Source organism: Ambystoma mexicanum, chromosome 14, assembly GCF_040938575.1.
Source record: "Ambystoma mexicanum isolate Mex_15411 chromosome 14, UKY_AmexF1_1, whole genome shotgun sequence".
NCBI classification, from domain to species: domain Eukaryota; kingdom Metazoa; phylum Chordata; class Amphibia; order Caudata; family Ambystomatidae; genus Ambystoma; species Ambystoma mexicanum.
In genome coordinates this window covers 298,400,843-298,422,761 of record NC_090940.1, presented here as the reverse complement: position 1 = coordinate 298,422,761, position 21,919 = coordinate 298,400,843, and the positions used below count along the sequence as shown (strand labels likewise).

At 47.0% G+C, this 21,919-nt stretch overlaps 1 protein-coding gene across 2 annotated transcripts in view; it reads left to right on the top strand.

The window, feature by feature from the left end:
- Positions 1-3,944: 3,944 nt before the first annotated feature.
- The window catches only part of KIAA0586 (KIAA0586 ortholog), a 2,241,463-nt gene continuing 2,223,488 nt past the window's right edge, over positions 3,945-21,919 (top strand). The window contains exon 1 of one of the 2 annotated variants that reach the window (XM_069637413.1): positions 3,945-4,482. In XM_069637413.1, the coding sequence (XP_069493514.1) occupies positions 4,230-4,482 (253 nt within the window). In that variant the 5' untranslated portion in view covers positions 3,945-4,229. The remainder of the gene's footprint in view (positions 4,483-21,919) is intronic. The other variant, XM_069637412.1, reaches the window with a different exon arrangement.

Below are 21,919 nucleotides of genomic sequence, written 5' to 3'. Positions count from 1 at the left end.
CCAAACTCCCCGCCAACAGAGACAGTGTTACCGTTGTGGGATGTCGTTTCCGCATGCAGGATCATGTCCGGCGCTATCACAGCGATGCACGAACTGCGGAAGAGAAGGACATTTTCACTCAGTATGCCGGGAAGGCATACCATTTCCCCCTGTGAGACCCCAAACGCCTGCCAGGCCGGTTTTCCGTCCACCACCCCCACGATACTTTCAACCCAGATACTACCAACAAGGCCAAGGGCAAAGGAGATACGTCCGGGCCATCGACGAATACCAAACACCAGGATATCCACTACAGCCGGAGCAAGCTGACCGAACAAGATACTTCACAGACGAATATGATCATCCACCAGAGGAATATGGGCCCGAGACTTTCTACCAGGAGGAGCACGGAGCCGCATATGACATGCCATATGACCTCTACGACCATGACGAGTTTGTCAACCTCGTACTTGACACTGAAGAGGCCAGAGAAGCCCCAAAAATCCCCATCAGAATGGGAAACAGAAAATTCCAGTTCATGATTGATTCCGGCGCTACCGTCAATATTATGGGCGAGCAGGACTATGCCGCACTACCGGACCCACCAGCACTCGAACACTCTCGCTCAAGGATATTTCAGTGGGGAGCTACCACCCCCCTACCGACGGTAGGATGCTTCACACAACGCCTTCACCTAAATGGCCGGAAAGTCGACACAACAATACACATTATCCGGTCACTTGCCAGAAGCCGATGCCTACTCAGCTATCACACGGCATCCCGCCTGGGCTTGATTGAAATACACGTGAGGCCGGGAGACTCCATCACAGCGACCTCCGAGAGCACAATCACGAGAAACACAGTTGGCTCCATCGCATGCCACCAGCCGCAGAACCTGGTCACACAGTCTGACATCACGAGGCAATTCCCCAACCTCTGCACAGGGCTAGGCAAACTCAAGGCCCCTCCCATCCGGCTCCACGTCAACACATCAGTGAGGCCAGTACCACAACATCCTCGGAGAGTAGGATTCCACCTGCAAACGGCTGTGTCAGATGCCCTTCAACAGCTGCTGGCTGATGGAATCATTGAACCTGCCACAGGCCCGACACCATGGGTCTCCCCGCTCGTGGTCGTACCCAAAGAAGGAGGGAAGATTCGTCTGTGCGTGGACATGAGGGTGGCTAACACTGCCATCCAGCGTGAGAGACATCCGGGCCCGTGCATCGAGGACATGATTGTGCAATTGAATAACGCTCGGATGTTCTCCAAACTCGACCTCAACCAAGGATACCACCAACTAGAGTTACATCCGGAGTCCAGGCCCATCACGACGTTTGCGACCCACGACGGTCTCTACAGGTACCGGCGGTTGAATTTTGGAATCTCATCAGCCGCGGAAATTTTCCAGGAGGCCATCCGACAGGTGATCAGACCCATCAGGGGCACACTAAACTACAGCGACGACATCCTCGTTTTTGGATCATCTAAGGAGGCCCATGACAAGGCTCTACTCGCCGTGTGTGCAGCACTCCAGGAAGCGGGCCTCACTATTAACATCGCCAAGTGCCGTTTCAGCAAGACAAAACAGAAATTTTTCGGACACATCTTCTCCAGCGAAGGAATGTTGCCGGATCCCGACAAGGTTGACACCATCACCAACTTGGATGAACCGCGACAGGCTGCAGATGTTCGCGCGTTCCTCGGCATGGCTGGCTACTGTGCGAGGTACATACCACACTATGCGTCCCTTACCGACCCTCTGCGGAAGCTCCTTCAGAAAGATACAATTTTCGATTGGACCCCTGCGTGCCACCAGGCATTTTCCAACATCAAACGTGCCCTGATGGAAGCACATCGCCTGGCGTACTTCAACCCTTCGTGGCACACTGAAATAGTGGTGGACGCTAGCCCAGTGGGCCTTGGTGCCATCCTAGCCCAGACCAGCGGGGCGGACGTCCACCCGAGACACGAGGTCGCCTATGCAAGCAGAGCCCTGTCCACCCCTGAACTGGCTTACTCCCAGGCGAAAAAAGAGAGTCTCGCCGCCGTCTGGGCGTGCGAACATTTCCATGACTTCATTATCGGGAAAAAGTTTACGCTGATTACGGACCACCAGGCCTTGCTATCGCTCTTTGGCAACCCGCACACCAAGATGCCCCCTAGAATCGAGCGGTGGGGAATCCGTTTACAGGAATACGATTACGACATTGTGCACCGACCCGGGGGTGACCTCAACCCCGCGGACTACCTATCACGACACCCAGTCGGGGCTCCCCTAACCCGCGAAGGAGACATCGCCTACGTACAATACATTGCATCCAACTCGCTACCACCGGCGCTATCCCTGGAGAGAGTTGCAGCTGCATCAGCGGCCGACCCCACCATGGCTCTCGCCATCAGCCTCACACTGACCAACAAATGGAGAGATCACCACAGGGCAATGCTGGCGCACCCAGGGGTGTGCAAACAGGAAATCGAAAGACTGGCCAGGATACATAGTGAGCTGGCCGTCAAGGACAACGACATCCTCCTCAGAGGCTGCAGAGTCGTCATCCCCGCCACGCTCAGGAACGAAGTAGTAAGCACGGCCCATGAGGGACACAGAGGAGCGGAGAACACCAAAAGACAGCTGAGGTGCCATATCTGGTTCCCGTTTCTAGACGCAGCGGTAGAGGAATGGGTAAAAAACTGTCATGCCTGTCAGTGCACGGCTCCTGCGGAACATCCACCCCCACTCCAACACACACAGATACCTGAACGGCCGTGGGAGCGTGTAGCCATGGACTTCTACGGGCCCACGGAGGAGGGTGACTACCTCCTGCTCATAATAGATGAACACTCATGTTTCCCGATCGTCAAAACAGTCACCACCACCGCATTCCCTCAAGTAGCAGCGGCAATAGAGGAAGTGTTCAGCGAGTGGGGGATAAGGCGCGCGAGCGCCAGTACGTTTGTGAAGCGAGAGAAATAAAGAGGCTTCCACAATCCCTGTGTCCGCGTCCTCCTTCTCCGTGGCCGCCACCGTGCAACAATTTTCAGGTGAGTTTTGCTGCCATTGTATATATTAGGGTACCCTTCTGGCCCGTTCCAGCCTGTTCCGGGTTTTAGACCGTTCCCCTCAGCAACCACCCCCTATCCTGCACCAAAAGCTACCTCAAACACTGGCTGGTACACCTAGAGCACGTCTGGACTCTGATCAACATAATTCTATCCTCCTTCTGCACCGATGAGCACCAATCCACGCCTGCGGTGGGAGTCTATATTCTTTGAAAATGCGCTTTAAAAGTAGCTTTTCGCGAACGTGTTTCTTGGGGGAGAACCTCCGAAGCCTACTGCAAAGGTTTTAGCTCGCTCCGTCACCATTTTTGAAAAACTGAAGTGCCCTTTTTCCTTAAAATTAATAAGGGCTCGAAGAACATAAAGCATTTTTGATATTACCCCGTTGCTCTAAACTGGGACTGTCTTCCAATTGGGGGAATAATACACCAATCAAATATGTGAGTTCGAATGCTGGGCGTGGTTTTATGACACGCCTTGGCAACTGTAGTAAACAATAAAAACGTACCGTCGTGCTGATAGCAAAGCCTCCTCCATGATGGAGTGGCAATGTTTTCACTTCGGTTTATGATACGTGCCATTTATAATCCATTTCCCCGATAAAATAATGAAATTAAAATATCATATACTCCTCTTAGATAGTTTTACATCTATAATAAATACAAATAAATAAACGTATAGCTATATAGTAAACCTTCTTAAGCCATGCGATAATGACAGGATACGTGTAAATGTGTCTTATAAAATGTGATTCCCTTCGTTTAACAGCGACCAGAGCTTGCCGAGTGAATCGCCAAGTTGAACCAGCGGCCGGAAGTTAGTACCTACCGGCTATCACAGTGCTTTTCCGAGCTGAAAGAGAATGCAATAACTGACGTTCGCCTGAAGGCGCGCGTTATTGGCGCTACCCACGGGTTTCAAACCCATTACTACTTTCCTACTCATCTCCATTAGACCCCGCAGTGTATCAACTTCTCCTGCGCCACCATTTCTTGCCTTGCCCTTAGCACAGCACGAATTCCTGCACCCTGGTTAGTTATCCTGTGTCTATAGGACATGGAGTACTCTGTCTTTGCGTAGTGACTCTTGTCAGCTGTACCACATTATAGCACCTATCTTATGCACACCCTTTAGCGCACTGCTTACCCTTCTGTGCCTTCTTACACCGTCGTTGTATACGTGGTCCAGCCATGGCACAGAGCGTTTCGGATGTCAGCATGGATTCATTGGGCAGTAGCAGCGCCGGGGATGTGCTCATCCGTTCCACGAGCATTGAACGTAGCTGGAGGGATAAGCAACCGCGGACCCCTCACGAGAGGCGTCAAGAGACACCTGTGTTGGCACACATCCCTCCGGCACTTCCAGCCAATAAGCCCGCAAAGCGAAGGTCTTCCCCCGGGGCACCGAAATCGGGTTCTGCTCCCCCCGGGGCACCGCAATCAGGTACTGGTGGAGGAGTCGAGTTAATTGCACTTCTGGCCTAAAAGAAGGGGGCGAGAAAAGTAATCTATAAGAGGCCCGCACGCCATGGTGCCCCAGTTCATCCTGGAGTTGGTGGTACAGTCCTGGCTTAAACTTTGTGTTTTGGCACTTGTAGACTTATAAATCCAGGACTACAGGTCACAAAATGTAAAGTTAAGACCCGGACCATTTTTTTGACATCACCTTTGAATTCGGCCCTAAAAGTTGCTTTTTAGGCCATTGAATGGGCAACCATAGTACTGCAAGAATTGGACATGCTGTACTAGATTTAAAAATGGATGAGATGAGTTGATTTTAGTGTAGGATTGTACGACTGCAGTAACGTACTCTAACCGTGATTTTGAATGATTATTTTAAGTTTTGACTATTATGTAATTTGTGTAAGTTTGTTCTTTTTCTTCTCTGTTAAGGGTATATATTTTTTTTTAATTTACATGTTTGTTAATTTTATATATATTACAACATAAACCTGACATGAACAAAAATATACATCTAGGATCATCACCATTAGGGTATCTAAAACCCCACAAAGAAGAATCATTACAGTTTCAACCCACACCAGACTTACAGCAATATATAGAACTCTAAAAATCTGCCCCATATTTGATCAAATAAGTTCATTTTCTTATCCCTATATACGATTAACCTCTCAAATGTCGACACTTGTTTTAAATCATCCACCCACTCTAAAATCGTCAGTCTTTCTTCACTTTTCCACTTTCTCAAAATGATTTTTTTTGTCTGAATTTGACGCCCTGAAAAACCAACTTCTCTGTGGAAAAGAGAGATCTTCCACCATGTCATCTTCTCCCAAAATTACAGTCGTATAATCAAAATCCACATTCATCAGAAGAACTTTATCTTCGAAGTGACCCCTCTCCAGAAAGATCTTAGCTCGTAACAGTCCCAAATCATATGGTCAAAAGTCCCATTAGCATGTTTGCACCTCCAACAGGCACCTGAATCAGCTAAACCTCTTGTATGCAATCTTTGTGGTGTCCAAAAAACTCTGTTTAGAATTTTGATCTGTCTACACCTTTCTCCTAGATTCAAAGATGTTAGAGCCACATTCTTGCAGAGATTCCTCCATCTGCCCTCCGACATCTCTGAATCAATTATGTCTGACCATTTTGACAGTAAATCTTTATTTGGTTCTTTAAACTGATCAAGATTTTTGTACACCTTCGAAGCCATACCTCCTTCAGATTTAAATTCTTTCAGCCATACATGCCAACTCTTGCTTCCATCTGAAATCTTGTTCACCAGAGCTTTTTTCCAGCTTCCTATACTCCCCCATTGTGCAATCCTTGAGACCTTTTAACTAGCTTCAATCTTTTAAAGCTGACCCATTTTCCCTCTTCAACAAGATCCCCAAGCCACTGCACACCTCCCAGTAGCCAGTTCGACCAGAAAAGAGGTTTCCCATCCAACGTAATGTCTGGATTTAACCAGAGTGAAGTAAATCCATAGTCTGAAACATCCTTTTTGCTCTTTCTCCAGAGATTCTTCCAACATGACCTTACAAATACAGTTGGAGGAGATGATTTATATCCTGTTCCATCCACCGTTGACGGAATTGCCCTGGGAGAGAGTGGCGAAGATCTGCTTGTTTCCGCCATTGTCCAGACATCAGATGAATCTTCTATGAAAGGAACCAATGACGTGCCCCAAATGCCAAATGATAATTTTCAAAGTCTGGAACCCCCAGACCACTATATTCTTTTGAAAGTTGTAGTTTCCATAGTTTTAGATGTGGTTGTTTACCCTCCCACAGGAAGGACAGGATCAAGTTTTCAATTTTCTTCAGATAGCATTTTTTGATCAGCAAGGGAATCATGCTCAACACATAGTTAACTCTTGGAGTTGTCGTCCCTTTAATTGCATGCACTCTCCCCCATAGACTTAATCGTAACTCATTCCATCTTTTAAAGTCTGACTCCATATTTCGGACAATGTATGATAAGTTCACCTCCATCATTTTAGACACGTCCTTAGTCAGCCAGATCCCAAGGTAGCGCATCTTGTCAGGACACCATTTGAAAGCAAAATTCCTCATTGTCAAGGCCGAGCATGGTTTTGATGCCGGCAATAGCTCGGATTTCGACCAATTGATCTTGTACCAAGAAACCCTGTGAAAAATGTCAATTTGTTCAATAAGCGATGTTATGGAAGACTCAACATTTTGGATAACCAGTAGCATATCATCGGCATAAAGCCAAACCTTTTGACAAGCTTCCACATAATGAATACCTTAGATTGTACTGTATTCTCTTATCTTCACAGCAAGGAGCTCCATTGCAATGACAAATAAAATGGGGGACAGGAGGCAGACTTCTTTTCCCCCTTTTGAGTTCAAATTTGTCAGAGACCAGACCATTAGTGTTCGCACTAGCTGTAGGAAATGAATATAATAGCCTTATCCAGTCTATCATATTTTTCCCAAATCCGAAACCTTTCAAGGCTACCAGGAGATATTTCCACTCTATCCGGTCGAAAGCCTTTTCGGCATCCAATGACAACACCACCACGTCTTCCATATGTTCCTTGCTTTCGAACAAAGTCAACGAAGTCTTCTCGTATTAGCTGAGGCAGCCTCCTTTTAACAAAACCTGTCTGACTCCGATCAATTATATCCGACAGAGGCCTCCCATTCTCAAAGCTAAGGCTTTCGCAAAGATTCTATTGTCTATGTTCAACAAGCTTATTGGCCGATAGCTACTAGCTTTGACTGGAGATTTCCCTTCTTTTAAAAAAACTGATATCCATGCATACTTCATAGACTCTGGGAGACGACCGTCAATCAAAGATTGAGTGTAAGATGGCCAACATAAGATTAAAAACCTCTTCCGGGAAAATGTTATACAGTTCAGCTGGCAAACCATCTGGGCCCGGACATTTTCCTGAGTTTAATGCGCCAGCAGCAGTCTTAAGTTCCTCCACATTCAAATCTTTCCCGAGGGAGTCTTTTTTTGGGCTTATTGCACAAACGGACTCGCTTGTAGTGGAAAAGGTCGCTTTAATGTGACAGGCCAAAGCTCACAAATAAACGCTAACCTAGCCCCTGTCCTTACAGACTAACATCTCTTTAACAACTTGCCAAACAAATTAATAATGAAACACTTTCAATTCCCCCAATAATTAAATCAGTTACACTTCCTCCCTAACATCTTCTCAAGGCTTCCCGCTTTCTCCCTGGGGCCATGCCCCTCCATCTTCAATACCTGTTCCTCTGGGGTAGCCCGTTTGTGCAAACCGCACCAGCCCTATCATTTCCAGCGCTATTTCCCCATTGTGCTTCACTCCCCCCTCATCCAAAGGGGCCATGCTCCCGGCAACAGAAAAACCCTCCACTGAAGTGTTTTTTCTGCCCCACCCCTCCTAGCTTACCTCTCCTTCCAATTTGTATTATGTCCTGGACCGCCACTTCGCCCCCAATTCACTAACTATTCCCATAAACCGTTAGATGCCCTCCCTCCTATTAAAAAGCAATCCTCCCACAGATGTGTCCCTGAGCACCAGCGCTCGTGCCCCCACTTGCCCCTACAACTACCCGTAAAACTTCCTCCTAGACCTACGCACTGCCCCATCAAATACCATTCGCTTGCAACCCTGCTCGGTGACAACTTTGTCCAACCACCTTACCTTGAGCTCCAATCCTGACCAGCTAGTTCCCCTGTTATTTCTATAGCAAAGCTACTCCTCATTAATTTTCTAAGCCAGACCTCCTGCGTGTACTATAAATTCCTCCGAAATCCCATGACGCTCCCTTCCCGCCACCAACATAGGCAGCAAGTAGACCCCCCCCTAAATCCCTTAACTCCCTAAAACACAATTATAACTGCATCCTCGGTTGCCTCCGACAATCGATCTCTCGCCCCATAACCATTCGCTAGCCGCAATTCCACAGCAACTCACCTCTCCTTCAAGTCTCTCTTCTTCATTGCCAAACCACCCCCCTTGTTCCTGCCCTTGTTTCCAATCTGCCCCCAGTTCCTGGTAATCTCCACTTATATCCCCAGAACTTCCCTTATCCCCGCGTCCCCCTGTTCCCTCTTCCTCTCCTAGTCCTCCCTACAACTGCCTTCCCATGCCTTGCGCCAAACTCCTTCAGGCCACAAACCCTCTCTGCTCGCTGTCCCACTTCCTCAAAACCCACCTTGTGACCCCCTAATACCTTTGCTGCCAGCACTGCAGACCCAAAATTAACTCTTAAAAACCACCCTTCATTTACCCCCATCTGCCCCCTCCCCCCAAGACAACCCATCCTCACCTGACCACCTCCTTACTCCCACTATGGAAACACCCCCCGGCCCTTTCCTACCTGGCCCACCTCTAATTTGCACCTTTTACACCCCTCTTCTCAAAAAATGCACCTACCCCCACTTAGGACAGAAGAGATAAGGGGTCTATTACTCTCCTGTTCACACTTGCCCCCCACCTTCCTACTATTGCAGCATGTTGTCCCCCCTGCACCGGGGGCCCACGCGCACCCCCGTCCATGCAGGCCCTTCTCCTCATTCCTCCTTTCCGCCACTGCACCAGTGGTCAAACCTGCGCCCCCGTCCATGCAGTCCAAACCATATAACTTAACTCTTCCAACACCATGTTTCACACCTGCACCAGGGGCCCTCGTGCACCCCCGTCCATGCAGTCACATCTCCTACTTGCCCCCACTGCCCCAAGGGCCAAACGAGCCAAGTTCCTCCCGTGCTGTGCGTACTCAATTCCCGCCCTAGCACGTGCCTTCCCTCCTGCCCATCACACGAACCGGGGCTACTACCGTACGCTCGAAGTTGCGATATCCTCTTAACCTCTGAGTCTCTCCGTATTGACTCTGTGCCGCTATAACCCTCTCACGTCCCCCAAAGCTTGCTCACTTTGTCAAGCGGCAAGCGCGAGTGCTTCGCCACCGTCTCCCACACCCTACAATGACGGCCACCACCCCCTATTAGTTTTTCAGTTACAGCCCCCCCGGGCGACCTTCTCCCGTACTATCTAAACACCTTCCTCCTCACCCCCTTCTACTTCCTTGGGATTGCCCCCAAAAGCTTTGCGCCCCTCCCACCCTTTCTGATAAACTGCGGCCCCACCTACCAAAACCCCCACTTTAACTAGCATACAGACCTTCGCCCCCACCTCCTTGGCCCGCTCCTCGCTCTTTTCCTCTGTCTCCTGCCTGAAAACACTGCGTAATTGGATGCCGACCCGTACACCTGCTGCACTCGTGTTTAAATTTGCACATCATCCTCATGCAGCCTTCTTTATTGAAAGCCCAACATGCTGCTGAGGGCTGACCTCTGCCTCCTCCCCCTGCCCCTTCCGGGGCGGGGTGACCAAGAAGGGGCCGGTAAGGCACGGGTAAGCCACTTGCCATGTGTACCGTTGGAGCTGGCCTCTTCGGTGCCATTCACTGCAGCCAGAGGTCCATATTTATCTCACCCCAGACCGCCTGGCTGTCCTCTGCCATCCTCACCCTAAATTTCTCATACCGTACCCACGCGAAACCCCTGAAACTCGTGAATGCCTTTCTAATCACGTCTATGTACTTCAACAGAGCCACCCATCTCTCTGAAAATTTCTCACAATAGACACTCGCATAGACCATAAAATCCGACGTCTAATTCTCGATCGTCACCGCCACCTTTGGACGCGAGGTCAGCTCCTTCTCCTTCGAACCCTCCTTGGTTCTCACCTCCCTATGTCGAAGCTTGAACACGTACACAAATTCCCCTGCCCATATCTTATCCTTTTGTTGTTGTCATCAAATGTGCTCCCAGAGGCTTCGTAATGCCCATGGCAGCTTTTTCTCCTTTTCCTTTCCCTCTGCCTCCTTCTCTTTCGGAACCTGTACCTCGGGTGCCAAGACTCAATCACCCTGTTTGTCTGCACCTCCACCGAAGAAATCTCCTTCTCCTCCACCAAGGCTCCCATATCCTGCAGGCCGAACTCTCTCCTCACCCCTTGCAACCCTGTCCTTTCCCTTTTTGGCCCCAACCTCATGTCCCCCTCACCCTCTGCCATGCCGCTGACCATTCCCCTTCCCGCTCACCTCTTTCTGCCCTGCCATCGCCTGTCTGCAGCTTGGCCTCCACTCCGATTCTCCTCATCTCCTTCTTTACTGGGCTCCTGCTGCGGGGACAAAACATGTCAACAGTCTCACCCAGCCAGTTATCCTCCCGACCTCTTTCCCCCCAGCGCCCTTGCTCCTGTCTTTCCCCTTCCCATCTTAGGCCCCTTCTCGCCATCCCCCTCCTCCTTACAGCACCGTACCCTTCATCCTCCCACTGCCCCACATATTCTTCCACCCCTTCATCATCGCCCATGTAATAGCATTGCTGTTGCAAGCACACGCTCGGGCCGGGCAGATCCTCCTCTTGCGAGCCCGGGTCGTCCGCCCCGCCACTCCTGTCGGCATCTTCTCGGCGGGGTCGCAGAAACCCCTTCCTGGTCCTCTTCTCTCAGGCAAGGGGTCCTCTCCTCGCTAGGGGCCGTGCTGTGCCCTCTCGACTGTCCTCGCGAATTTCGTGGAGGGGCCGTTCTTAAACCTTCTCCATATTCCACCTCTGAAATTGCAGGGGTTGCTCTGTGCCTTCTGCCCGAAATCCTGCTAACCGGGGGGGCCGTTCCGCGCCCTTCCCTTACCTCACTACTCGAAGGAGACCGCTCTCTCCTCCTCCCACATGCACTCTTCTGCAGGTATTTTCCTCCCTTGCCCCTCTCTGTTGCTCATTGCTGCACCCCGTCTCCCCCACCTTTACCCCCCACCTGCCCTGTACATTTTTGCGAACTCCTAACGTCCCCTTCCTCCACCTGGTCTCTGTCCCCCGAACCCTTTCCTGACCCCTCTCCTGACTCCACTACCACCCTGGACGCTCTCCTGTCAATCTCCCTCCTCATCTTCCTACCCCTCGACTCCTAGACCTACCCTCTACCAGCCGCGGGGCTACATGCCACCACTGCCGCGAGAGCCCCATCTGCTGCTGCTCTCCGCTGCGGCCTACCTCCACCGTCCTCCCCTTAGCCCGTAACCTCCCACACAGCCCCCTCCAGCTGGGCTTTGGATGCCCTGCTAATGATCCCTAAGGCTTCCCTCAGGGCCTTGGCATCCACCAGCCCCTTCTTTTTTACACCCTGACCCACCATCTTGCTTAAGCAGTGCTACTGCTTGACTAATCCTGAGCCTTTCCCCCCTTTAAAGTGCTGGGAAACCGAGGAAGCTTTGAAAATCCTTAAAAAAAAAAAAACCCAGTGCCAATAATACCAAAAATGGCCCCTTGAAACTATACCCCAAGTTTGACACTTGAAACTGGCCGGCTGTCAGATTTACCTGGCCCACCCAATTAATACTTGCCTGCCTGTTATAACCTTTTTAAACCTTTATTTATTTCCAGTCCCCTCTTGTCTGCCTACCCACCATAGTAGCAAAGCAGACTGATATCCCCTTTGCCAAAAGCACTCAGGCCCTCATATTCCTACACTCAAGTTAATAGATCTATGTAAATGCCTTTTTTTTTTTTTTTTTTTTTTTTTTTTTTTTACTGCCCCGGCTCCCGGATTGCCCCCAAACACCAAACCAGGAGCGTAACACCACTTCTCCCAGGCCTAAAATAAGTAAAGCGCTGTCCTTTCTTAATCCGAGTGCAGCCCTTTAAGGGCGGCCGGTATACAACACTGCATGCGCTCTTCACAAAAACCCGACGCCCAAACCTCAAGCCTCCTGAGCACTCCTGCTCTCGTGCTCTCCCCAGCAAGCCTGCCTGGCGCCTACTCCCCACCAACCTGGCACCCCCATCACCCAGGGCCGAACGCCCCCCTGATGGAAAATACCTAACGCAGCCCACCCAGACAGCTGGTAAGCCCTAACTCACCCCCTACACACCGGAGCCCTGCACCCGCTACCCGCAAGACGGCTGAAAAGGAGCTGCTCACAACCCTAAGGTAAGGGGGGTACCTTATCTACGGTACCCCAGACTATGTGTAGCTGTAAACTAATAAATATATACTGCCAAATATATCTACCCGCCCGCCACCAACTAACTGTGCCCACACACCTCACCTCTGCTAACCCAAGACTATTAGGCCCACAAGACGCAGGGAAGGCTCGGGAGCAGGCGACCAGGACAAACGCTCGTCCTAATCGTCGCCTGCTCTCGAACCTTCCCTGCCCCCCTTAAATACCCCGACGGCGCTCTATGCGCAGGCCAGCTCGCTGGCCTGTGCAGCGCCCAAAACAACCCTGGGGGCTAAACGCTTCGCGTTCCCCCCCGGGTCCCCTACTTGCATTTCGACTTTATACTTTGCAAATGACAACCATTAACAAAATGTCTCACTTCCTCCTGAGTCATATAAACTTCTGAAGAGTATAGGTTGGAGTAATATTCCTTGAAACTATCATTAATTTCAGTAGGTGCAAAGGTCATTATCCCATCACTCTTTTCAATAGCATTAATCGTCTTTTCATTCTCCATAATCCTTAAGCGATGAGCAAGAAGTCGATCACATTTTTCACCCTTTTCATAGTACTAGTACTTGCATCTTGTTCTGAATAGTAGACTTTCATCCTTTGAAGCAAGTAGACCTTCTAGCCTTTCCTTTTTCTTTTGCGTGGAACCAAAGCAGCACATAGAGAATTTCTGCATGTTTTCTTTTTCAAGAGTCTCAATTTCCTCATTCAGCTTCATTATCTCAGTGTCTTTTCTCTTTATTTCTTTTTGCTTGACAGACCTACATTCCACTCATGTAAGCCTTAAGACTTCCCACACAAATTCTACTCTCACTTCTCCAGTCCAATTTTAAGCCACAAAAAACCTTGCTTCCTTTACTATTTTGTCCACAATATAATTGCCATCAAGTAGTGTAACATTCATCCTCCAAGTGTTTGACTTGGGTAAAGGAAAAGTAAGTTTCATTTCAAAAGTGGATTGGTGCATGGTCAGAAATGAGGATGGCTTTAATATCACTCCCTTTGAAAGACTGTTTACACACGCCCGAGGTAAAGAGGACACCAATCCGTGAATACTTTGTCTTGCAGAAAAATAAGTATATTGCTTAGCTAAAGGGTTCTGCAATCTCCACACATCTGAAAGATTCCATTCGACCATACATTTCTTCAAGGCTTCTCTTTTCAGATTATTCGCATTGTCCAAAATATCTCTGCTTTTATCCATCTGCAGATCCAAAGTAACATTAAAATCTCTCCCCACTATAACATTTCTTACATTCACATTCTGCAAGAACTGCACAAGGGAAGTAAAAAAAACTCCCGTCCCCACCATTAGGAGCATAGACATTACAAATACTGTAGGCAACATATTGAATTTTCATATTTACACAAACAATTCTACCATTTTGATCCTTTTCACACTTCATTTCTATAATCGGAAGATTCTTCTTTATCAAAATGCAAACCCCTCTAGAACGAGAAGTGAATGATGAACACTATACATAACTAACCCATTCTCTTTTCCACTTATCTACATCCACTTCCAATAAATGTGTCTCCTGGAGCATTGCGACATCTGCCGCCAATTTCTCTAATCTTTGCAAAATAATTTTCCTCTTATTCGCAGTTAGCCCCATTAACATTCCATGAAACCACTCTTAAACTCCTCCTTATGACTGTCATGTACCCCTCCTGTGATGAATCCTAGCAATTCAAAGTAACCAAAACCTAAGACAAGAAAATAATAATAATAAAAAAACACAAACAGAAACAACTTCTTGGATTTACACAAACCAAATCTCTGGAACCTTCCCTTTCACAATGAAAAGGACTGTCCCGCTCCCTCCCATTTATTCATTGTATACTTAAACCAATCAAAATATGTCACCCTTGAAGACTCCTTACTTCCATTTAATGTATTGCTTCCAGTCCACTCGACCCCATCAACTCATCATCCTCCAATATCATCTAGTGTATGAAGTCTAGTCTAATCTTACTCACATATCCTTAGTCTCGGAATTTAGGATAAGGTTAACATTGACAGAATCTTAATACTTAGGCCACCAATCAACCCGGTAGTCAATACCAATACTGAATAAAGTCTCAATTACCCCCTTAACCCTTAATCAAATCATATCCCCTTTCTATTCATCCAACACCGGTAAAGTGCCTCTCACTCACCTGCTGTTACTAACCCCACCACACCTATGAGATTGCAAGGCATAATATCCACTATGCGTGTGTTCCTTCTTAAGAACACTACTGGAACAATATCCATATCACACTCCCTACGCCCTAGGTGCAAACCAAAACTTCGGAACAAAGCATCAATTTAAATACAAAAGCAACTACAGCATTCAAGCATTCACATCCTGCTAAACCATTGTCACTACAAGAACAACCATTGAAAATAATTATCTTGGTGCATTAGATGAACGTACTCAAGAGCCAACCATATCATAAAGTATACCAAATAAAACTATTTAAATATGGATCAAAATGCATATCTTGGAAGTGTGCTTGGCGCGGAGTGGATGCGCTAGCACAAGTCAGAAAATAGCAGTGCAAGAGCAGAAAATATGCCTACATACATTCCATAGGCATTTTCTTGGGGTTCCTACTATGTGCTTGGGGCAACCTCATATTTATTCTTTCCAGGCAGTATAATGCTTCCATTGGGAACGTGTGAATTATTACATTCCGTTTCTCCTATATTAGGTTACCAAGCACAATAACCACATAAAGTTCCCACAGGGATGACATACCGCACTGGGAAAGCCACATTTTATAAACATTTATCAACTAGTGTATGAGGGCTAGACTAATCTTACCCACGAATCCATAGTTTTGGAAATAGGATAAGTTTAACATTGATCAAATCTTAATATCTAGGTGACCAGCTAACTAACCAACCTGGTAGTAGATACTAAATAAATCTCAATTACCCCCCTAACCTTAATCAAAACCTATCCCCTTTCTATTCATTCAACACCGGAAAAGTGCCCCTCACTCATCTGCCGCTAATATTTCTGTCACACCTACAACATTGCAAGACAAAGTATCAACTCCACAAGTAATCCTTCCTAATAACACTAGTGGAGCAATATCCATATCACATCCCCTGTGTCCCAGGTGCAAACCAAAACATTGGTGATGAATATTCTACACCGAGGTACAAAGCATCTATTTAAATACACAGCAACGACCGCATTCATGCGTGCACAACATGCTAAACAATTGTCACTACAAGAAAAACCATTCAAAATAATTATTTTGGTACACTAGATAAGCGTACTCAAGAACCATAGTCTAGATAAACCTTGTTTAAAAATGGATCTAAATGCATATCACAGGAATGTATTTGGCGTGGAGGGAATACACTAGCACAATCGGAAAATAGCAGTGCAAGAACAGACAATGTGTCCACATATATTCCAAAAGTATTTTCCTGGGGTTCCTACTAAGTGTTTGGGATCACCTCATATTCAATCTTTTCAGGCAGTATATTTTGGGAACATGTGAATTAATACTTCCTTTTCTCTATATTTGGTTACCAAGCACAAACACCACACCAAGTACCCCCGTGAAAGCCAAATTATAAAGATATTGGAAGAGTCCATCAGCCTTGTGACGTGGCAGTTTACCTATGTTAGGATTGTTCCCTTAGCCGTTTTACTAGGTAGGGAATTCCCTGATAGAGTAGCGAAAGCGAGGTTTATTTTGCAAACCTTTACTTTAGTAAAAATGTTTAATCTTGAAAATTCTACAAGCAGTTATCCCCCTCGCATTACTGACCCCTTCAGACACCATGTTGATGATCCGTAAATCCACCTGGAGAACCCCATTAAAGACACTGGGGAACTCACAATACCCCTGGGGCAAACAATTGTGTTGGAATCTCTTTCCGCGATATTAAACAGCAGTCCAGTATTGAGTCTGGATGCAATGGTATGGTGAAGAATGCATTTTTAAGGTCTACCACAGAGAAGTAGACTGCATTAGTGGTTACGTTGCACAATATTGATGCATGGTTTGGCACTAGCGGATATTCTGCTTCCATCATGTTGTTTAGAGGGCGGAGATCCTGAATGAATCTCCATGGTCCCCCCCCCCCCCCTTTGCTGTCTTCAATGGGTATATAGCTGTGTTGCAAGGTGAGACTGGATGCACTATAATGCCTTGGTCAAGCAATGCTTTGTGTCGTAAATTCCCTCATCTGCTTCTTTGGTCAATGGATATTGCTTTACTCTAGGGAGTATGGTACCTGGTTTAAGTTTATTTTAACTGCCCCTATGCTGGTCAGTTGCCCCAGGTCATGTGGGTTACTCGTCCACAGTCAACTAGGCACTTGTGTTAAGTCTTCGTGTAGCTGTGTGGGTGCTGCCGTCGCGGTCAGGGTTCATAGTGACTTTTTCGACAGTCAGTTTCGAAAAACAAAAGTTTCGACACAAAAGCATCGAGGGGGGGGGAGTTTTGAATGCATTTTAAAATTATTATATTTTTTTTTAATGGGGGTGTTTCGCCCCCCCCCCAACACCGCATTTTCTTTTTAAAACAAACTTCTTTTTCTATACGAAACTAAAATATAACCAAACACATGAAAAAAATGCATTCAAATTCTTTTTCAGCATTGTCTGTGGAACTTCCCTGTGTTGCATTACCAAATAACAGGGTATGCTGATTTCAAAGACCACTTCCCTGTCCATGTTCAAGTTTGCAAATAACTGTTTGTAATTTCTCTCAATGGCAGGGTGGGGTCTGTCTGTAATTTCTCTCAATGGCAGGGTGGGGTCTGTACAGAACACACTTCTCCACTCCATCCCATGCTCATCTGTGCCTGTTACAAGAACTGTGATTTTCCTCATAATCACAATGTGTAGGGTATAAATTGTTCCTGCGGTTTCCTCATGTGGCACTGCTGGCCTAAATAGGAATTCTGCTGGTGGGCAAAATATCACATTCTGCATTCCTGGTTACCAACTGATCAAAATGGTAACTGCATATGCGGATAGTGCCTCATGCAATGGCAATGCTTGAATTGTGTTGGTACTGCAAAGTGCCTGTATTACTGTGGCTAGTCTGTTATAATGCATGCCTGGTGTTGAACACACAATTCCCTTGTCAGTGAATTAAATGGTCATATTGAGCCTCTAGGAGATCCCTACGTAATAAATTCACTGGTGTATCTCTATTGTACAGTAATGGTGCAACTATCTCTTGAGTCCCTATAGAGAGGGGTAAATCTTCTGTAAAAGGAAGCCTTACAAATGCCTCAGGAAAACCTTGAGAATCCATGCTTTTGTATGTTATTGGAAACCATCCTTCCCTTATACAACATCGGATGGCTCATGTGTCTACTATAATAGTAAACATTCTGTTCCCTATCTTCACTCCTACTTTGGGTTCCTTATCTGCATTCAGAGTGATTGAGAAAACTGGGCACATCCAGGTTTGCTGTGCACTGTGTTATTGTGTATAGGTGTTAGGGCATTCTGTTCCCATGGTACTGTAATTGCCTGCGCTGGAGCTTGCTGTGTGATATTCTGAATTGCATTTGGTGTGGGATACTGTATGGGCGGCCCCTGTGTGGGAGCGATCATTTGGATTTGGCCTGCATTCTGGCCTGTATTCTCGTGCTATGAATATCGTTTTCCTGCTGTGGGGCTTAAAATCCCTGTGTTGAACCTGGTGCATAGTATGGGGCTGGAGGGTGCTCTGGCATGAAATTGCATGGGGGGGATCAATCAACAATCGTTGGTGTCCTATCTTCCCACATGTCTAACATGTCCCTCCATATCGTGGCTTTAATCCTCCAAATCCTCCCCCTCATCCCTTCTTTGAGTTACCTCTTGCCCCTTGGACTCCTCCCCTAGCTCGCCTGTTATTGTAATGTGAATTTGCCCAGTCTTGTGATTGTCCTGACTGGTGTTGCGCATCTGTGGGGTTTGTCACTACTCCCGCCATGTTGACTTACGCTAGTTTCTTCTGCACTAGTTTGGCTTCCGCTCGCTGCACTTTATCTTCAGCTGCTCTTCGCCCTTGCTTGCAAAAATGCACTATGTGTGTCATGGTTTCTCCGTTCTGCCGTTTGTGGAGGAGAGCGACTGTTCGCCATTAGTGTGCCGTCAGTTTTCTTTGAACGGAACACCCGCTGTAGTATTTTTCAGCATGGCCGCCGCTTGTGGAATAAGTTAACTTTCGTATCGCAACGGTGGTGCGTTGCAACCTGTATCCCCTATCCCTCTGGGTAAGACGCTTCCCTTTTCTCTCAGTCCTCCACCCGCTGTCTGACCTGCCTTCTTCCTCCTCCTTCTGTCAGCTACGGCTTTGCATTTCCTTCCCTGCATACCTTTATACTTGTCTACTTACCGCTTCTCTTCTGAGCGTGTTGCCTTGGTCTCGCTGCCTGAACTGTTTCCTGCTCTCTTCTCCTGCGTAGTCATCTTTAGGACCTGCCTATCTCCCAAGCTCTCATCTACACTACTTCTCCTGTGGATTTACAAAAAGGATTATTTTGTGCCTTGTGGCTTTTTTCCCCTCTGCTTGGGTTTTCCCGGTAGTCGGCCTCTTGCCCAGGCGGTTTTCAGTCAGGCATAGTGGCTACTTCCCGTGGCAGACCATACCTCTACCAGGAGCGGAAGACATCTAGAAAAAAGAATAACAAGGGAACAAGGCGCTGAATCATCCCTCACATCTCTTCTGAAAGTTCAGGTGAGGAACAGGAAGGGGTATTTGACAATGCGTGCCTGTATTTCACCCCATCCCTTTGCGTCCATACCGACGATCCTATCCAGTTCTACTTGCACTTCCGTGGATAGGCCCTTTCTCAATACGTGGTAAAAGAATGGTATGTTTTATTCCACTTTTCCCCTGTCTGTTCCCGCCACATTCCCTGAATAGACTGAATATACAATGCAGGGTCTTCCTCATGTTTCATTGTGCATGCCATTATAGCACCTACATCAGGTCTATCAGGGTACGCCCTTCTCGAGGCATTCCATACAAGGGCTCGACAGTTATTAAATGGAGCACTGTTGTGGGCGTCACTCTCTAATCTGACCCCTAGGTATCCTTCTCGCTCCCATATTGTGTTTGACTGATCACATTTTATGCTAGCCTATAAGCTTTTCACGTCCCCAATTGCTAGGATAGTCCCTTCTGTATGCTTTTCTATTACACTGATCCATTTACCCACCCCTCCTGTTAGAGGTGGCAACATCTTGATCAAATAATTCTTAACCATGGTACATACTGTGATCTACCCACTCCTTTCTGTATTAATGGGAACTGCCTCCCTCTGTTTAGGCTATGCTGTGTTCTAGCCGCCGCCTTCCCTCTGACCACTGCCACTGTCGTGGGGCGAGGCTCCATCACCTCCCCCATGGAGTTCTCTCTTCCTGGTCCTCCTCTTGTTTCCTAATTCTCCTCACCTTCCTCTTGCTCATCTTCCCTGTCTTTTTCGTCTGACCCATAATCTACATCCTGTGGCTCTGGCTTTTCAGTTCCTACTTGCACATCCTTTATTACCGCCTTGTGTAATTTCAGTGATATCACGTTTCTGCATTTACCAATTTACATGGCCCTTCCCTTTGCCTTGTCGCCCTTCGCAATTCTTCCTCTGTCTTACGTATTGCTGCTTCTAAAACTTTACACGCTTTATTCTCTAATTTTACTATCGATGGATCTCATCTGTCACAAGGTACACTTGATACTTTTTTGGGGTTTGTTTGTGATTAGGCAGGGGGTTTATACTTGGGGGGGGGGGGGGGGGGGGTTGTATATCCTGCAGCTGGCTTTAAAGGATAATTGCCTGCTATGTACGGGGCTGTCGGCTGCACAGGTGCTGAGGCCTGTGTCGATTTTTGTGTTGCCTGACGGGGGCGGGGCAGATATGCCCTCGGTATTCCCCTTTTCTTTAGTGTTACTCGCATTTGCCCGATAGAGCTTCCAAAGCTCTGATATACTCTTGTCTCCAATGATTTCTTGCCTTTATATGTGGACAGTAAATGGGTATATAACAGCCCTCACAAGGCTGAAGTAGATAATTTAACTAGGGGCAAGGTATTTTTGGATGATTTTCTCATTAAGCGCAGGAGTGGTAAAGAGTTGTCAAGATTTACAAATGTTACGAACGAGCTAAGACAGCTGTGCCACAGAATACAAAGTACACGATTGCACAAGGGCTAGTGTCAGAAGACAAAGTTAGACATTTACTGTAGACCATGTTGTCATGGATGAATAACGCTTGTGGGTTCAGCAAAAAGCAAGTGCATAGCTTGTTCCGGGGCTTTAGCAAAGGCGATTAACAAGACATGATAGATACCTCTTCCTAACCACAGAATAGCAGCCTCTTGTCTTCAACGGTTTAATGCCTTGAAAATACACATGGTGCTGACGCCATCATAGTAATAAGCTATGGATGTCCGTTGGCAAATAGCACGCATTCAAATACAATGCGAGCTTGGCTTCCAAAGAACAAAATCAGACACTAACTGTAGACTCAAACACGTGCCGTTGGGATCAGCTAAAGGCGAACATTTTCCCCTGTTCCAACAGAAAAAATCCAACCACGAGTGACGGCTACCTGTTGTAGATGAGCTTGTAGCAGAGCAAAGAGATGCTTCTGCACTGATAAGCACCTTTGAACAGGAAGCATGATATGCGGTTAAAGTGTCCAAAGCAATTGTCGCGCCTAAACCCCTTCAGAAAATGCATCCAATATAATGGCATTTGAAATAGGCCAGAAAAGAACACCGCGCCTTGCATGGTCGTCAAGCGGAAGCCCATGCATTCTAATGGAATTAATCAAGAAGCAAAGACAGTGCCCGTCACTTGAGTTTTCACATAGGTAAATCGTGTGTGCAATGCAAAACTAAGCTCAAGAGCAGGTCCAGACTGTAGTTCTGTCCAGGCCAAGGAAATGACGCACATAGTACATGTAGACTAAGTCACGCGTGTTAATATAAAAAGCACAATAGACTAAGGCTAAAGAAGGAAGTCGGCGGTAGCGAGCAGAGAGAAAACGAGATTGTGGGGGGCTGGGAAGAGCATTCGATAGCAGGTCAGAGCAGCAGGCTCTCGTGGTCACTTTGCACGCAGAACAGCACGGCCTGGAAATCGTGAGTTTTAAGTGTGTTGGTTGAACTTTTTTGCATATGTTAGACTGACGGCGTGCTTTATTATGTCACTCCACTCCTGATCATACCATAGCATAGCTTAGACAACATAACATGAACCCCATGATTGCTCCAGCTGGTGTTTTAAAAATGATGAATTGTACTTAATCTTTGTTAGACTCAATCATGTTTTTAGCTTATGCAATAACACTTTCCATATATATGCTAGTATGTTACATTATTATAGCAGGCATAATGATGATCAAAGCTGGTAGAGAACAGAAGTGATAATAAATATATTGACTTGCTACCTTCAAGTGTCAGCTTCATATTGTTGAGG